Source organism: Medicago sativa, chromosome 2 (genome assembly GCF_051527215.1).
Source record: "Medicago sativa cultivar Bolivia chromosome 2, Bolivia_mono, whole genome shotgun sequence".
NCBI classification, from domain to species: domain Eukaryota; kingdom Viridiplantae; phylum Streptophyta; class Magnoliopsida; order Fabales; family Fabaceae; genus Medicago; species Medicago sativa.
In genome coordinates, this window is record NC_140750.1 from 69022211 (window position 1) to 69037843 (window position 15633).

The 15633-nt window shown below is 34.4% G+C and overlaps 1 protein-coding gene and 1 long non-coding RNA gene across 2 annotated transcripts; one reads left to right on the forward strand and one right to left on the reverse strand.

Annotated features, from left to right (window-relative positions):
* Nucleotides 1-1720: 1720 nt before the first annotated feature.
* On the reverse strand, nt 1721-9939 carry LOC146950107 (uncharacterized). The gene is made up of 17 exons (XM_085746059.1): nt 8873-9939; nt 8665-8751; nt 8354-8558; nt 8125-8260; nt 7399-7605; nt 7208-7289; nt 7012-7124; nt 5956-6122; nt 4303-4513; nt 4027-4081; nt 3866-3922; nt 3134-3790; nt 2918-2982; nt 2764-2820; nt 2582-2675; nt 2336-2476; nt 1721-2257 (listed from the first exon to the last, which is right to left on the reverse strand). Exons 1-17 carry the CDS (start codon nt 9650-9652, stop codon nt 2153-2155), a joined length of 3219 nt encoding a protein of 1072 aa, XP_085602185.1. The 5' UTR covers nt 9653-9939; the 3' UTR covers nt 1721-2152.
* A 2375-nt stretch (nt 9940-12314) lies between these two features.
* LOC146950108 (uncharacterized) lies at nt 12315-15367 on the forward strand. Its single transcript, XR_015025462.1, has 5 exons — nt 12315-12664; nt 12782-12909; nt 13246-13474; nt 14231-14338; nt 15104-15367. It is a non-coding gene; the product is annotated as an uncharacterized LOC146950108 (long non-coding RNA).
* The last annotated feature ends 266 nt before the right edge of the window (nt 15368-15633 follow it).

Consider the following 15633-nt stretch of genomic DNA (forward strand, 5'->3'; position numbering starts at 1 on the left):
ACATAAATAGAGCACAGTCGATTATGCATGATTCTCATCGATAGTTTAAATTATGGTAGCAGTAACTTTCATAAAACATACCTGACTGTGTAGAGATTGAAGAAGACATAGTTATTTCTTTTCTGTCGAAAGCTTAACTTCTTTGCTCCTTTTGTGCACTTTTTTTCATATGGATGCAAAACCCTATTTATAGATGATGAGGAAAGAATTTCGTTTGGGGGTTGCTAGCTTTATGGACAAGAAAACAATTTGTTCCGATTATTTTGCTAGAATAATTAGTTTAGATTTTGATTTATATATCTTTGATGAGAGTAATCCTAGTTATATATAAAAGGAATATTGGGTTGTCTTTTTCACTTCCAATTATACCCTTAAACAAAATCGACTATAAGAATATTGTTTTGTCTGTGTCATTCAAAAAGATTAGAATTTATATTATATTTGTTATATTGTTGGTATATTGAAAAAAATAAGTATAGTTTGTTACAATGATTTTTCTATCATGTACAAGTTAGAACGTGTTAAAAAGTTTAAAGTAACCCACTTGAGTTCTCCATAAAGTCTCAGGTTTGATTCTCCCGGTGTCAATTTGTGTGGGTTAATATAGTTTCTTCAAAAAAAAAGTTTAAAGTAGTATAATTGTAGTAAAATTTGTGTATTTCATATTAAATATATAAATATAAATTTTTAATAAATAATTGTTGTTTTCGATAAAAAGTTATTATTTTTAATTATTTTAACATGTGCAATATTGCAGTGTTAAACCAACTCTTGTTACAATATGAAAGTGAAAAATATCTATTATATGTACATCTAATTTTAATCAAAAAAGAAAAAATCAAAATTTCATAAAAACTATTGTTCATAATTTATTAGCATTAGCGCAATGAAAGAGTAGAGAATCTGAACGCTAGCAATAGATTAAAAAGGTGAACAATAATCTAAAAACTACTATAACTGAAATAATATATTAAAAAGGTATAATGGAAAAAGAAATCTTTAACAAAATGACATATTGTAAGATGGAGTAGTCTATGATTACTCAACGTATGGATGAAAATAGGTCATGTCAACTTACACTACAGATCTACGACTTAGCTTGCAACATAACATGTATTTTCCTTAACTAGTGGAGGTTTAGACTTTTTTTAAAAGTCTGCTTAACTAAAAAGATTAAGTCATTGGCCATAAATCAAACAGCCTACTTAAAAGTCTATTTAACTTCACACAAAAAAACATTTCATTTCCTTAGAAAAGCCTATTAAATGTCTATTAAACTAACCTACTTAACTAGGGGAGGAGATTGTCTCATGTGGTTTTCTCTCATGTGTAATCAAAACCCTCCATTAAATAAATGAAATAATGTGTTTGAAATATCAAAAAAGAAGAGTGGCACTGAAAAAAAAACAGGAGGGATCCCCACGGGAGAAGATCCACTCCCCTTAACTAACCTATTAAAAGTCTATTAGACTAACATTAAATAAATATGAATAATATAATAATTTATTACCGATTTCCGTTCCTTTGATTCTAGTCCCAACTCCTAACACCACCAACCTCAACCTCAACTCTCCAATCTCAACCCCACTCAACAAACATTTTAAACGCAAAAAACAGCAAAATTGTGGTCAAGTAAGGCAATTTGACAGAATACATGATTGCAATTGGATGTCATAAAACTGTGTTACACTGAGCGCATATTAAAAAACAAATTAAGAAATTACTATTAACAATGCTCACCCCTTTAGATATTATATATCAAACGAAGTTAAGAATTTACAAGATCAAAATACCAAAGGGTGCAACAAATTATGTTCCCAAGAACAAAAGCCGAATTCTTCAGATTCAAAACAGAATCGCATTAAAACCGCTCGATGGCAGCTAATAAGTGAATTTGTATCAACAAAAATTTGGATAGTAAATCAATATCCCTTCTCCCATGTCCTAGTCAGTTAGTAGTTTCCTCAATTTTTAATTCTAATCTCCATATCATTTCTTTGCTACAAAAATATTGCATCATCAGCAAAGGTGGTTCTGTTTTTCTGTACACCAAAAAGGCAGAACACTCTGTACAGACTAAACAAGTGTGCTCTGCAACCCATCAAAACAAACCCAAAACAAAGGCCATTGTATAAGAGGACCTCTAAAAACTTTACACAATCTCCTGAGAAGTACTTGGTAGTGTCGGAACAGGCCTCTGTAGTACTGAGGTCCCTTGAAAGATCATCATATGATAAAACTTCTTGTAATTGTTGATCTGTAATAACGACGACAGAAAGTTAGTGTAACGAGTAGTAAACAATATAACTAGGAAACAACATAAAATATTGCACACCTCATCGTGCTCGAGCTTTGTAAACCCAAATTTGTTAGTCCATATTGATTCAGCTTCATCGGCAGCCGGTAGGACAAGGTTTTTCACGCTTAGAGATTGAAGTAGTCTCTCAATGCAAGAAAACAAGCATTGAAAGTAACCCTGAATAAACCAGTATAATTGAGTTAAAGAATATTTATTGTAAAAAATTAATCAGATTTAAAAGCACAGTAGTAGGGTATGTTCAACTCGTGTAAATTAAATAACCTGTCCTTGGTACTCAGAAACTGTCGCCACCAAAGGAAGTTCTGCGACTTCTGGCCCAAAAACACGAAATACTCCAGCAGAAACAACAACTTGGCTGAAAACAAATAAAAAGAAACTGGAATCAGGTTATAAAAGAAGCAAGGTATGCATTTGGATAAAGTCATTCTACCCTCATCACTTACTTGACCGTGAGCACTGCACAGTACATTCCAGCAAAATCTTGCCCGCGGATGTTTTTTCTGTGTAAGTCAAAACAATAAGAGAAAACAAATTCATTAACATCCATAATCGTTACAACAACAGATCAACTAGAGAGAAAAAACAACTGATGCTTACCCAAACAACATTGTCGGAATGAAATCACGGCCAGAAGACGAATCAACTATAGGATCAAATCTCTCCTGTAGACAAAACACTCCAGCTCTTAAAGGTAAGCAAGTGAAGCATAAAATAAATCTAAATGACAACTCTTCACTTCATTCCGGAGTATTATCAACACAGTAGATGAACAAACAGAAAACCGATACGGGGTAGAAACATAAATATACTCACATGGAAGATGGCAACAGCCTTCGAAAGCACTTGCCTATATTCATCAGACAATTGCTTATTTTCACCTGAGGCAACTAACTTCCAGTTCAGAACCCTCCATTTAATTTCAGGATCAACACCAGTGACTACACCTTTCTCTTCAACCCCAGTTTCTACACTTTTCTCTTCAACACCAGTGTCTACATTTTTCTCAACACCACCGGTGTCTCCACATTTCTCTTCGACGCCGGTGTCTGCAGCTTTCTCTTCAACGCCGGTGTCTACAGCTTTCTCTTCAACGCCGGTGTCTACAGCTTTCTCTTCAACGCCGGTGTCTACAGCTTTCTCTTCAAGGCCAGTGTCTGCAACTTTCACTTCAACACCTGTGTCTCCACCTTTCTCTTCAACAGTGTCTCTACCTTTCTCTTCGACGCCAGTGTCTCCACCTTTCTCTTCGACGCCAGTGTCTCCAACTTTCTCTTCCATGACATTGCCTGCACCTTTCCCTTCAACGCCAGTGTCTGCACCTTTCCCTTTAACGCCAGTGTCATGCTTCTTTTTTATCAAACTTAGAATAGAATCTGGGAGACTATTCTCCCCAGAAGCAACCAAATTCACTAGAGAAGAATGAATATGACTGCAACTTGTACTGCAGAACCAATCCCCTTCAGGCAACTCCTGGAAAATAACCCCAGGTCAACAAAAAGCAAACAAATTTCAATCAAAAATTAAAAGAATTAGAAACTATGAGACCTTTAAATTCTGCATGTTGTGCTCCTTCAAACACCCAACATGATATTCCTTCTCACACTGCAAGAACACGTTAATCAGTGCTTCAAATAAACCAATGGTGATATCAATAAAAGCAGTTGACAAAAAAGGGTTGGCGGTCTATAATTCACGTAAGGCAATACCTGATCGCAAATAATTACTGTTCGAGGACCAAATATTTTAACGAAATCATGACATCTGTACATTATAACAAAAATATCAGTAAACTGAGTGTCACAAAGCTACAAGCAAATTAAAAAAATAGAAGGCAAAGTTGAAGGGAAATGGAAGCACTACAAGAATCGAGTCCAGAAATATGTCACAAAGCATAGCATAAAAGATAAAAGTAGAAAAGAGAAATAGGAATATAAGATTACAAATGATGTGTACAAAGGATGAAATGTAGAATAGAGCATTACCCACATAAGGCACATCCCCCATGGTCGACAGCTACACTTTTGACAATGCGAATGCATCGTCGGTTTATCTGTTCTAAAGGATCAATGCCTTCAATCCTTCCAGCTGCCAGAGCATTCGCATTACGTTGTGCATTACTCTCCATTTGGAAATTAGTCTGGCAATATTTACAATACCAAGAATCACTGGGAATGCATGGCAGAGGAACACAATCTGAAATTGACACATTCATACAATTGAGAACAACAAAACGCAATGTCAGCTTAAAGTCAAAGTTGCAGAGAAATAAACATTCATATAATTCTATATCTTCTCCAATTGTTTTTACGAATTACCATTCATCAAACTTAAAGCTTGAATCAAGAGTGGAGATTCAATAAAATATGGGAAAATTCAAAATTTGAATCAGTAACAATTTGTTCTTCAATTATAATTGTTTATTACTTTAATGACATACGACAATTGATATAATTAATGATACAGATAATAACTCATTTGGCAGGGTGCAGAGATGTAGGTACTCTCTCTGGACTGAATTATAAGCAAAAATTCCTACTCACATTTATTAAGGATGATTAAAAGCATTTAATTTTCTTGGTTTATTGTAGAAAAGGGAATACATTTACAAACCTACCCCTACCTATAATGGTTAGCTTCTCACAACATTAATGACTTAATTTAAGGGCATTTTTGGAATACAAAAAGTAAATGTTGATAAACATGAACTAGTTCAAATTTGCTTAGATTTAAGGCCAACAAATTTAGGCTTTTTTTATTAAATTTGCTTCATTTGATGTAGAAATAGAAAAAGGAATACATTCACAAACCTACCCCTTACAACAATGGCTATCTTCTTATAACATTAATGAATTCATTTAAGGGCGTTTTTGGAACACAAACATTAGATGTGGATAAATTAGTTGGCATTTGCTTATATTTAGTTAATAGCGGATAGCGGCGCGTAGCGGCCGACCCTAAAAATGCTATAGCGGGATAGCGCATAGCGCTATGACCGCTATTTCATAAAAACAAAAACAACAAAAATAAGGAAACAGAGAGAGCAGAATAGAGTTTTATATGAACAAAACAGAGGATTGTTTGTACAAACTACAAACAGAAACAGAGAGAGCAGAATGGAGTTTGGAATCCATAATAACAAAGAAAACTAGAACAAAAAAGTAACAGGACAACAGAGTTTTGAGATTGTTAAACAAAAAAATAACAGAATAACAGAGCAAAAGCGACAAAGTAGAGGAAGATTTACAGCAGAGGTGAAAAAGTTTTACAGAAAGGCAGAGGAAGATTTGCAGAAATACCCTTGTTTTTTTTAAACCAAGGACAATTTTGTATTTTCTCTTAAAATGAAATAGCGGTTCTAAACCGCAAAACCGCTACGAAGTGTTGCGCCGCTATAGCGCCGCTATCTCACACCGCAACGCTATGGCTTGTTGCGTAGCGCTCCGGCACCGCACCGCGCGGCCGCTATAGCGGCGCTAATGGCCGCTATTGACTACTACATATTCAGGCTTTTTCTTGTTTATAGTAGAGTCTGGAGGGAGTACTAAACAACCATGTTAGAAACTAAACCCAGTCAAAATAATTATATATATGATATGAAACAAATCAACTAGACAATAGAAACAAACGATGTTCACCTATGTGAAAAGCCCTTGGGCATCCATCACAGCACAAAAGATCCCCTCCATCTTGACATATACTGCAAAGGTCATCATTATCACTAGCAGAAAATCTCCGATCTTTTGATAGAGAGAGGGACAGCTCATGTAGTGAGACTCCATTAGATGTATATATGTGCAGGTAACTGCAATACATTAACTCAATGTTAAACAAGGAAATGAAGGTTAATTTTGCAAAACAGCACATATCAATTCATGAAAAAGAAAGATCAACGAGACCTAGAAAATGGGAAATGGGGAAAGAGAGAAAATAACAAAAAAATCAATCTCTAAAATTTAGAGATTCAAAGGCAGACACACATAAAAAATCCACAATTAGTGGTTGTATTCCCCTTTCCCGATTCTGAATAAAATGTTGCTTTTCACATGTTACTCTCATTTCTCAACAGTAAAATCCTGTATATTGATTTTAAATGATTCCTATTTTGTAACCAAAAAAAAAAAAAAATTCCTATTTCAGTTTTAATTTTTAATATTTTTTCTCTATAACAATAACAATATATTTGATAGGCCCTGATGAAGTGGGCTTGAACAATCAAAAGAGGACCAATGGAGAGTTTGTGAGGAATAATATGAAGCCAGGAAAAGTACAGAGAGAGAAGGGAAACAGTAATGACTAATGAATGAGTAGAAATTCTGTTATAGGCGGAGGCCATGAGATGAGAGACGCATGAAAAGTTCTGTTGCTAAGCAGAGAATTCCACGATCTCTGAGGAGCAAAGCTCCATGGGTGGTTAGGGAGAGTATTTTCTTCTACTTTTCTTCAATAATATACAAGCATTTCCAATATTTTCCATTGAATCATTTACTGTCTAATTAACTGTTTCTGGTTTGCAAGAATATTAATGAAGTTACTTTTACCTGAATTTAAAAATATCAATACAATGCACAAAATATTTGCTCGTCAAAGAAAAAGATAAAACTGGGAATATGATAAGCAATCAAATGCAAAGCTAGTTAGACGAGACAAATACACCCTACAGATCTGATAAAAGAATTTAAACAAGAACTCACGGCTTGCGTCGAGATGACCATCCAGCGTGAGCTTCAAACGTAGAGGCACTAACCTCTGTACTGCAACAGGTACACAAAATTCCGTATCCCTTTTTGTAACCGACCAATAGTTTCTGAACGCAACACAAAAGCACAATCAGAAAAGATGAAAGTCATAAAACAAGGTAAAGCTGAACCCATCTTTAACCAAAGCTACCTTTCCATGAGAATAGTAAGCAACTTCAGTTCCATCTTCTAATACGTCTTCTTCAAATACCAACTTATGCAACCGTAGATCCCTACCAAAATAGGTTCAATAAAAAGAAAAATTTAAATTCATACATAATATACATATAAATCAGGAAATTCTAATTTTTTCCAAATGTATTAAGTGCTTAAAAGACATACTTTCTAGTTATTTTTCCCCGACTCTTGCCAGATGCACTCTGCTTCATGCCATTATTCAATGCCTTTGGAATCATATTTGTGTCTGATGATGTCTCTCGAACCATATTTGTGTTTGATGAGCTTGGAACCACCATCTCAGTGTTCGATGACTTCTGAACCACCGTCTCAGTATTTAATAACTCTGGAAGTACTACCGTTTCTAGTGATCTGAAATAGTAGGATCACTCGTCATATATGCTATGATTCCAGTGAACTTTGATAAATCACACAGCATGCCTACTATGTGTATTCAAATACAAGCAAGTAATATGCTCGTTTATCACACGGTACACATGAGCATGCACCAGAGTACACACAAGTGAAAGTAACGTTAAATAAAACAATAAAAGATAATGAGCCTTTTGATTTTAGCATAGGTAGCAGTAAGAATCTAAAATGGCCGACAAACATTATGTCATTACAATGTTTTTTAGAATGAATTTAACCATGAAGCACGTTCTTATTTTAAATTTTTAGAATGTACCACAATATACCCAATATGTTATACATAACAAAATGAAAAATAGTGGCATGTTCAAATCCCGCTATGCAACAGTGTGACAGCGGCTATATCCGCAACGTGACAAAATTTTGTACTAAATAGCGCACTGCAGAATAATAGTGGTTTGTGCAGATGCTGCTGCACTATAGCGACTATTCAACATTGATAACAAATAAAAAACATACCTTGGTTGAACTACGGGGGTAATACTTTTACTACATGTTGCTGCTGTTTGAAGTTGGCTAGTTTGAGTCTCTTTCAACTCCATGCATGGATTGCATACTAGTTTTGACTCACCCTTGTTAGATTCAGAAATTGACCCTACAAACAGTTCATCAAAATTACATGTTTAATCAACAGGATTGCAAATTACATAGTGTCACAGCTAGGAAAGCAAGTGTGTGCATTTCAAACCTCTGCAATTGAAACAGATATTAGATTTCTGCATAATGAAATCACCCAGGACCATTTGGACCACTTTATCCAATGTGTCCAACGGAAGACTCGAACAGGCATTCATGACATCTCGAAGGAGTTTTCCATTCTCAAGGTAAGTATACTCCGGAGGACGTTTATTAGCACTACCCGCATGCAACTCAAAAACAGTCGGCGAGACAACCTAATCTCAACAAAAAACAACAAATAGAAAATAACCACATTACTAACCTACTAGATGTTAAACCTACACAAACAAACAAACAATAACCAGCCCTCCATTGACTTACCTGTTTCCCCTTACAACTCCCACAAAAGCACAAAATTCCCGAATCTTTGATCACACCTTGTAAATCCTTTTCTCCCGGTTTACGCGCCTACACATCATTCACGAATAAACTCATATCACACTAATGCACCACAAGAAGAAAAAAAAAACTAACATCATTCACAATTTCACAAACCAGACCAAAATCAAATAATTTCAAAACAATATACCTTCTGTCCCTTGACATATCGCACTTTCAATCCCTCCAGAATCCCAGTAGCCAGAAGATCCTTCAACTTGACAGGAAACCTCTTACCAGACTTGCCCAATTTCATCGGAGTCGGAGTCACCGTAGCCGGCGAAACCCCAGAAACCCCATTTTCCCTTTCATCAACTCCAACAACAACATCATCAACATCAACTCCAACAACAACATCGTTATCCTTGATTTCTTCATCCTTTTCCTTTTCCTTCAATGCTGACCTTGTAAACCTCCTAACTGGTTTTTCTAACGACACCCTCTTTTTCCTTTTTCCACCAACATTACCCTTTTCCTCCAAAAGGGTACCCTTATCCTCTAGGGTTTCATCTTTGATTTCACAAACAGTTTCCATTTCAATTTCATTCACAATCACAACTTTTTCTTCTTCTTCCTTCAAAAGGGTTTCTTCATCAACCACATCACTCTTCACATCAATATCAGATTTTGACAAAAACCCATTTTCCCTTTCAACATTCTTAACCTCTTCATCGCTAACAAGATCCACAACATCACTCTTAGCCTCTTCCTCACTCATAACAACATCATCCAAACCGGTTTTTTTTACCCTTTTCCCAACCGGCGTTTCCAGAACCGGACCCTCATTACGGTTCTTACTACCACCCCTGGTTCGACCCAACGAACCATCGATCTCAGATTGAGCCTTCATTGCAAACGCAAACTCTCGTTTCAAACCTGTTCTAACCCTAGAAAGAACCATAAACTCATTTGAATCGGTTCCTTTCGCCATAGAATGATTATATATGATAACCAAAATAGAACCCCCCAAATTAATCGCGAAAAATTTAATGAAAAGGATTCAACTTTAATTTTTTCGGTTTAAAAAAGGGAAAAAAAATAAACGAAAAAAAAAAAACAATTAGGGTTTTTTTGGGAATAATGATGAGATTTGATGATACGAATTGAGAAATGTGAGATTTGATTTTGATTTATATGATTTGATTGATTTTGATTTTGATTTTGATTTGGTGGAAATTTGATTTTGATTTTGGGTTGAAGAATGAGAAAGGGTAATGTAAGAGAGAGAAGAGAGAAAGAGGGGGGTGTATAATGAAACGATTTGTGTCTAATAAGACTAAACTAACCCTACTATGATGATGGCGATTCATTTTCTTGAGGTTTTTTCAATTTTTTCTTCTTGTGTTTTGTGTAGTGTTTTTGGTTTCGACAATTCGTTATTTATATAGGGAAGATAAATAAAAAATTATTATTTGTATATCCAAAAATAGAAAAGGTGTGAGCTAATAGAATTTGAATTGTATTGTGATTGGTTGGATTAATGGTGTATTAGAGAATTGATTCATTGGTGGGTTGGGGAAAATACTTGGGTGACATAATGTCACCGTGACATTAAATCTGGGTCACACAAATGTACGCATGGATGTGTTGTGTGGCCCAGATGCAAATGGCAATGTGTGTTGTGTGGCCCAGATTTAATGTGTGTTGGGTGGCCTCAAAGAATACTCCTTCTGTCCTATAATATTTGACACAATTGACTTTATTAAACATGACAATGCATAACTTTAAGCTTAAATATCTTGAATAATATATTAGAAAAAATTATGAAAATTTGATATTTTGAAAATACTCATCGAGACGAATCTAACGACATCTTATATGATATTATTTATCTTTGTACATTAGTAGAAAAATACGGTCAAAGTAAGTTAGGTCAAAATTGCACATTTACAAATGGGTCATCTATTGCGGGACGGAGGGAGTAACATAAAGTTTACTTATAAAAAAGGAAAATGTTAATCGGTGCCCCCGGGGCACTGGTTAAGGAAACTAAAAAAAGGAAATTTTAAAATAAAAACAACACTTTTTATGCTTTCGAGGAGTTGACAACACAAGTTTCAATATAATATTTACCACATTTATTCCTTAACTAGTGCCCCGGGGCACCGGTTAACATTTCCCTAAAAAAATAGGGAAATGTTAAAGAGTGCCCTTAGGGCATTGGTTAATAGGATAAATTTAGAAATTGTGTAATATTAGAAAATTGTGAAAAGTGGTAGATTTGACTTTTTAAAAGTTAAAAAATTGCTGAATTCAATACAAACTTACCTTTTTTTTGTTTCTTTAACTAGTGTCCTTAGGACATTGAGGACACTAGTTAGCATAACCCAAAAAAATAAAGTTTACATTTTATTAATTTTTTACTATTTATCATATCTCAAATTGTTCATTGTTTTTATAAAATAATTATTTATATGTAAATTATAAAGGATGTAGTTGACGAATTTGTCATATATGGATCTTTAAAAAGGTCTAAAAAGAATCATTATTTTGGTAAATATTAATATAGTATTGTATAACTTTTTTAAATAAGACATTGCGTTCAAGTGATTAATGAGTTCTCACCAAATATAAATTGTTCAAGAGCATGTGTGGTTTGATTCTTTGTCATAGTTTACATACCTTCCGATCGAACTCCGAATTATCAAAATCTATTTTCCCTAAAAACCAAAGGATTAATTAACTAAAAAAAAGTCCTTGTGAGCTTAGCTCAGCTGGTAAGGACAATGCATTATATATGCAAGGTCAGGGTCAGGGGTTCAAATCCCGACCACCACCAAAAAAAAAAATTAACTAAAAAAAAATCTCCTTTTTTGCCATTGAAAAGTGTTAGTGGTGGCCGGAGTTTGAACCGCGGATCTTTCATATACTATACATTGTCCTTACGAGCATAGAGCTAAGCTCACGAGGAAAAAATATTCTTCGGTTAGTGTTATTTGATTAGTTACTCAATTATTATGTGTTACTAGTTTCTTTTTATAGTCAAAAACCCATATTATTTCATTTCTCACAATAATTTTAATATAAGATGGAATCAAATCAAAAATTTAGTGACTAGGATACAATCTTGACACACCGGTAGAGTATGAGCGGCAATATTAGTTTGTCTCCTAACAAAACTTATCTTAAAGTTATGATATTGTTGTAAAAGCGACTGATATTCGGATATGATATTACCAAACTTCGCTTGATTGTTGTTCCCATCAACTATGTTATCAACCACTACTTGGCAATCTAGTTCTATATGCACCTTTGATGGTCCTTATAGACACTACCACAATTTTGGCTTTTAATAGCACAATTTCAATAGCGCTTCTGGATAAATGCTATTAAAAATGCAACTCATAGACCTGTTATAGCACTTTTCAGAAAGCGCTAAGAAAAACTTGTTAAAATTTGGACTAGATAGCATTCTTCTGCAAACGCTATTATTTTGGTTCACACTAATAGCGCTTTTCAGAAAACGCTATAGATGGAGGGGGCTTAGATAGCGTTTTTACAAACGCTATTGTTTGGTTTTATGAAGAAAGAAAAAAAGGCGGATAAGATTACACAAGGATTATTTAAATAGCCAAGCTTCCCTTTTCTATTTCATTCTTATCCTCTCTTTCTCTCTCTTGCAGAAGCATCTTTCCCCTCCTTTCTCTGTTGTACCACACGCCTCTCAAACCCCAACAATCAATATCATCCTTCTTGACTTTCACTTACTCAAAATTAATATGCAATGAAACCATCGTGATCCTCATATCATTTCAGTCGTAAAACAAGTTTGAATCTCCCCTTTCCTTCCAAAACTGAGCCACACCACCACCTACATCAGTTCTGGAATTTAGTTGCTTTAAGCTTTAAAACTTCATACATGTTTAGCTCATCACTTATTATGGGTTGCACATGTTGGGTTGAAGTCAAGAGTGAATGACAAAACTTGGAATTGTAGACCAAGGTAAGAAGAAAATTCTTTCCCCTCTCACTTAACCGAACCCTTAACATTTTTATTTTCCAAATTTCAGTTCTCTAATTTAATTACTATGGACTGTGTATGTGGGATTTGGATGCTCAGTTAGTATGTGTTTGGATCACTAAGAGTTTGGATTGAAGTTTTGGTAGAGGACAAGAAAGATTGGAATAGAATTTGAAGAATTGGGGAACTCGTGTTCAACAATCAGTGGGTTATTTGCAAATGATAAGGTGACTTTATCAATTTAAGCTTCAATTTTATACAAAATAAACTGGAATTAATGTTTGGAATTTAGTGATGAAATTGGACTATCGAATATAATGGGTTATTATTACTAAAAGTGATTGTACTTGAGCTTTGTGGAATTTGAGTAGAAATTCGTATGGGTATACAGGTGGTAATTAGGTCATAACTTTCGTCCTGTAATTCTGTTTCGCACGGTTGTTGAATTTTTAGAATCCTAACGCAATTCCCTTCGATCTAGATATAAATGTTATATAGAACTGATCGATAATAAGCTCAGAAAATGCATTTGAAGTTGAGGGTACTGATGCTGGAAATTTCAGGTGTGGACCCTGCGGGTTTTTATGTACGGGAGCTATTCGAGATGGCACATGAGAAGTTCAGGGCAGGAATATCGCCTAAGTAAGTTACCCTAATTTTATGGAGGTTCTTGAATGCTTGAAAGAGCTGGACATAAAGGTTGGGCGCGGAACAACATAGCGCAGAAGATATAAGAATTGGCGCAAGCTTTAAGCTGAGCATAAGTTGTTTTTGAGAATTCAAGTTATCGAGGTGAGTTCCTTATAGTTTAGAACCCACCTTGGGGTTGTTTTGTGTGAAAAGTGAGAAAATTTAACTTATAATTATTGTATGCTAGATATATGATTTTCCCCATGATATGTGTGATTGATTGTGTTTATGTTAGTTTACCAATTTAAGAGACGTGACTTATTGAATTGATTGGTGGTGGGGACTGTTTTGCTATAAACTTGGCTGATAGAAAAATTGTGTTTAGCTGTAGAAAAATGTTGATTACCTTCAAGTGGTTGTGCAGGAATGTCGAACCAACTATTACCACACCTCTAAAACTCAAAAGTTCCATTCCAGACCACTACAAATGATTTTTAATTAGTTTTTTTATATAACTTTCCCCAATCTCACCTTCAACACTAATAAAGTCTTTTGAATGTATATTAACATGGACACAACCAATATCTCATACATGTCAAGAGAGTTATACTGAATACATATATGTATATTGTTATGATTCGGGTAGACTCTAACTAAGAAAATGGGTATTGTATTACAAGGCTTCGATTTAGATAGTCGAATCTAGAACAATCAGAATAGTTAAGAGCATATTAGATATGTGGCACTGGATACCGATTTTCAGGAATGCATTTCATTTGTGTGCTTTCATGTTTGTTACCATTGATTGATACTCAAGCTTATATATTTTTCCATTTGCATTCTTCTTTTTGTCCCATATTTGAGTGTATGTTACTTGTTGTTATAGGGGAATAATGTGTATTGTTTCATCATTTACAGAGCAACGAATTGGTCACAAAAAGATCACCTTGTATCGGTTCACTGGTTGATGTTCGACTTATCCCACCCTACCGCTCAATCGCGCTTTTGGTGAATATATTTTTAAAGGTATACATTCTTAATTCTCTTTCTAACCGAATCGCAATTCGTTTTCATATTGGTACGTGATAATTCACACATGAATTTCACTGAAAAGTGAGTACCGGAGAACCGTACAATCACCAACAAACAATGTAAAAATTTAGACTAATTTATCTGGCCCACCAATTTAACGTACTGCAGTACACTTGGTAGTGAACAGGTGTGTTAGAGGCAGAATGTGTTGTCCGTATTTATATAATTACTTACCTCACAATGTTAGATAACCTTCCGATGTGGGACTTGCTATTTTTCTATGTTAGATAAAACACATGTGCTAGCATCCTATATTACTATAAAACATCACCTGTCCGAATTCTTTGAAATTTATCACCACTAGGCCTAATGGCCTTATGTCTCTTTGATTTTATATACTTGTTCCTTGTTCCTTCATGGCCAACTATATAAGTGATCGAGTTTCTTTTTCTTTTTCATCCTTTTCGTTTTTAATGTAATTTGAAATAGTTGTTATGCCTGAATGTTAAAAATTAAGTTAGATTTCACAAGATTAGGTTGTTGGAATTTTTGTATTGGAACTGGATAGTTTCACAGGTTAATAGACAAACAATGAATTACATAATGTCTGGATGTATTGTATTGTATTGTATTGTTTGTCAACTGAGATTCTTTTAGTGGATTATATATGCACTTTAGTATCCTTTGAGTTATTTTAAAATGTTGGCTATGCTAGAAATAGAATGATACTTGATTAATTTTTCATTCCATACGACACAGGAGAATATGCTCGAGGTAGATCTATTGAGTAATTTGGATCGCTTGTCACGAGTCCTCTCAATGTTTGTTTTTTTTTTTTTTGTGGTTGTGGGTGCTTTTCATATATATGTATTGTGCACGAACTTTCCATTTTTATGCAAGTGTACATTAGATGTCATTTAGGATTGATTAATATTTATGACATTTGTAATTAAGTTTCCGATCAACAAATTACTAGTGTTTATTTCTATCAATGGATTAATGGATTACTAGTCTTTCTAATCAGTATATTGTTGTATTGTCTGATCAGGATTTTATTATAATGTTTTTGGCTGTAGATTTCATTTAATTAAATAAAATAAAAATAGGGACTTTTATTAGCGCTTTGTGTAAAACGCTAAGAAACATCAGTTAAAAATAGCACAAAAAATAAGGCTATATCAGCGCTTTTCTGGAAGCGCTATTGAAACGTTGCTATGTAATAGCGCTTTCCGTAAAAAGCTAAGAAACATTAGTTAAAAATAGCACAAAAATGAGGCTTTATTAGCGCT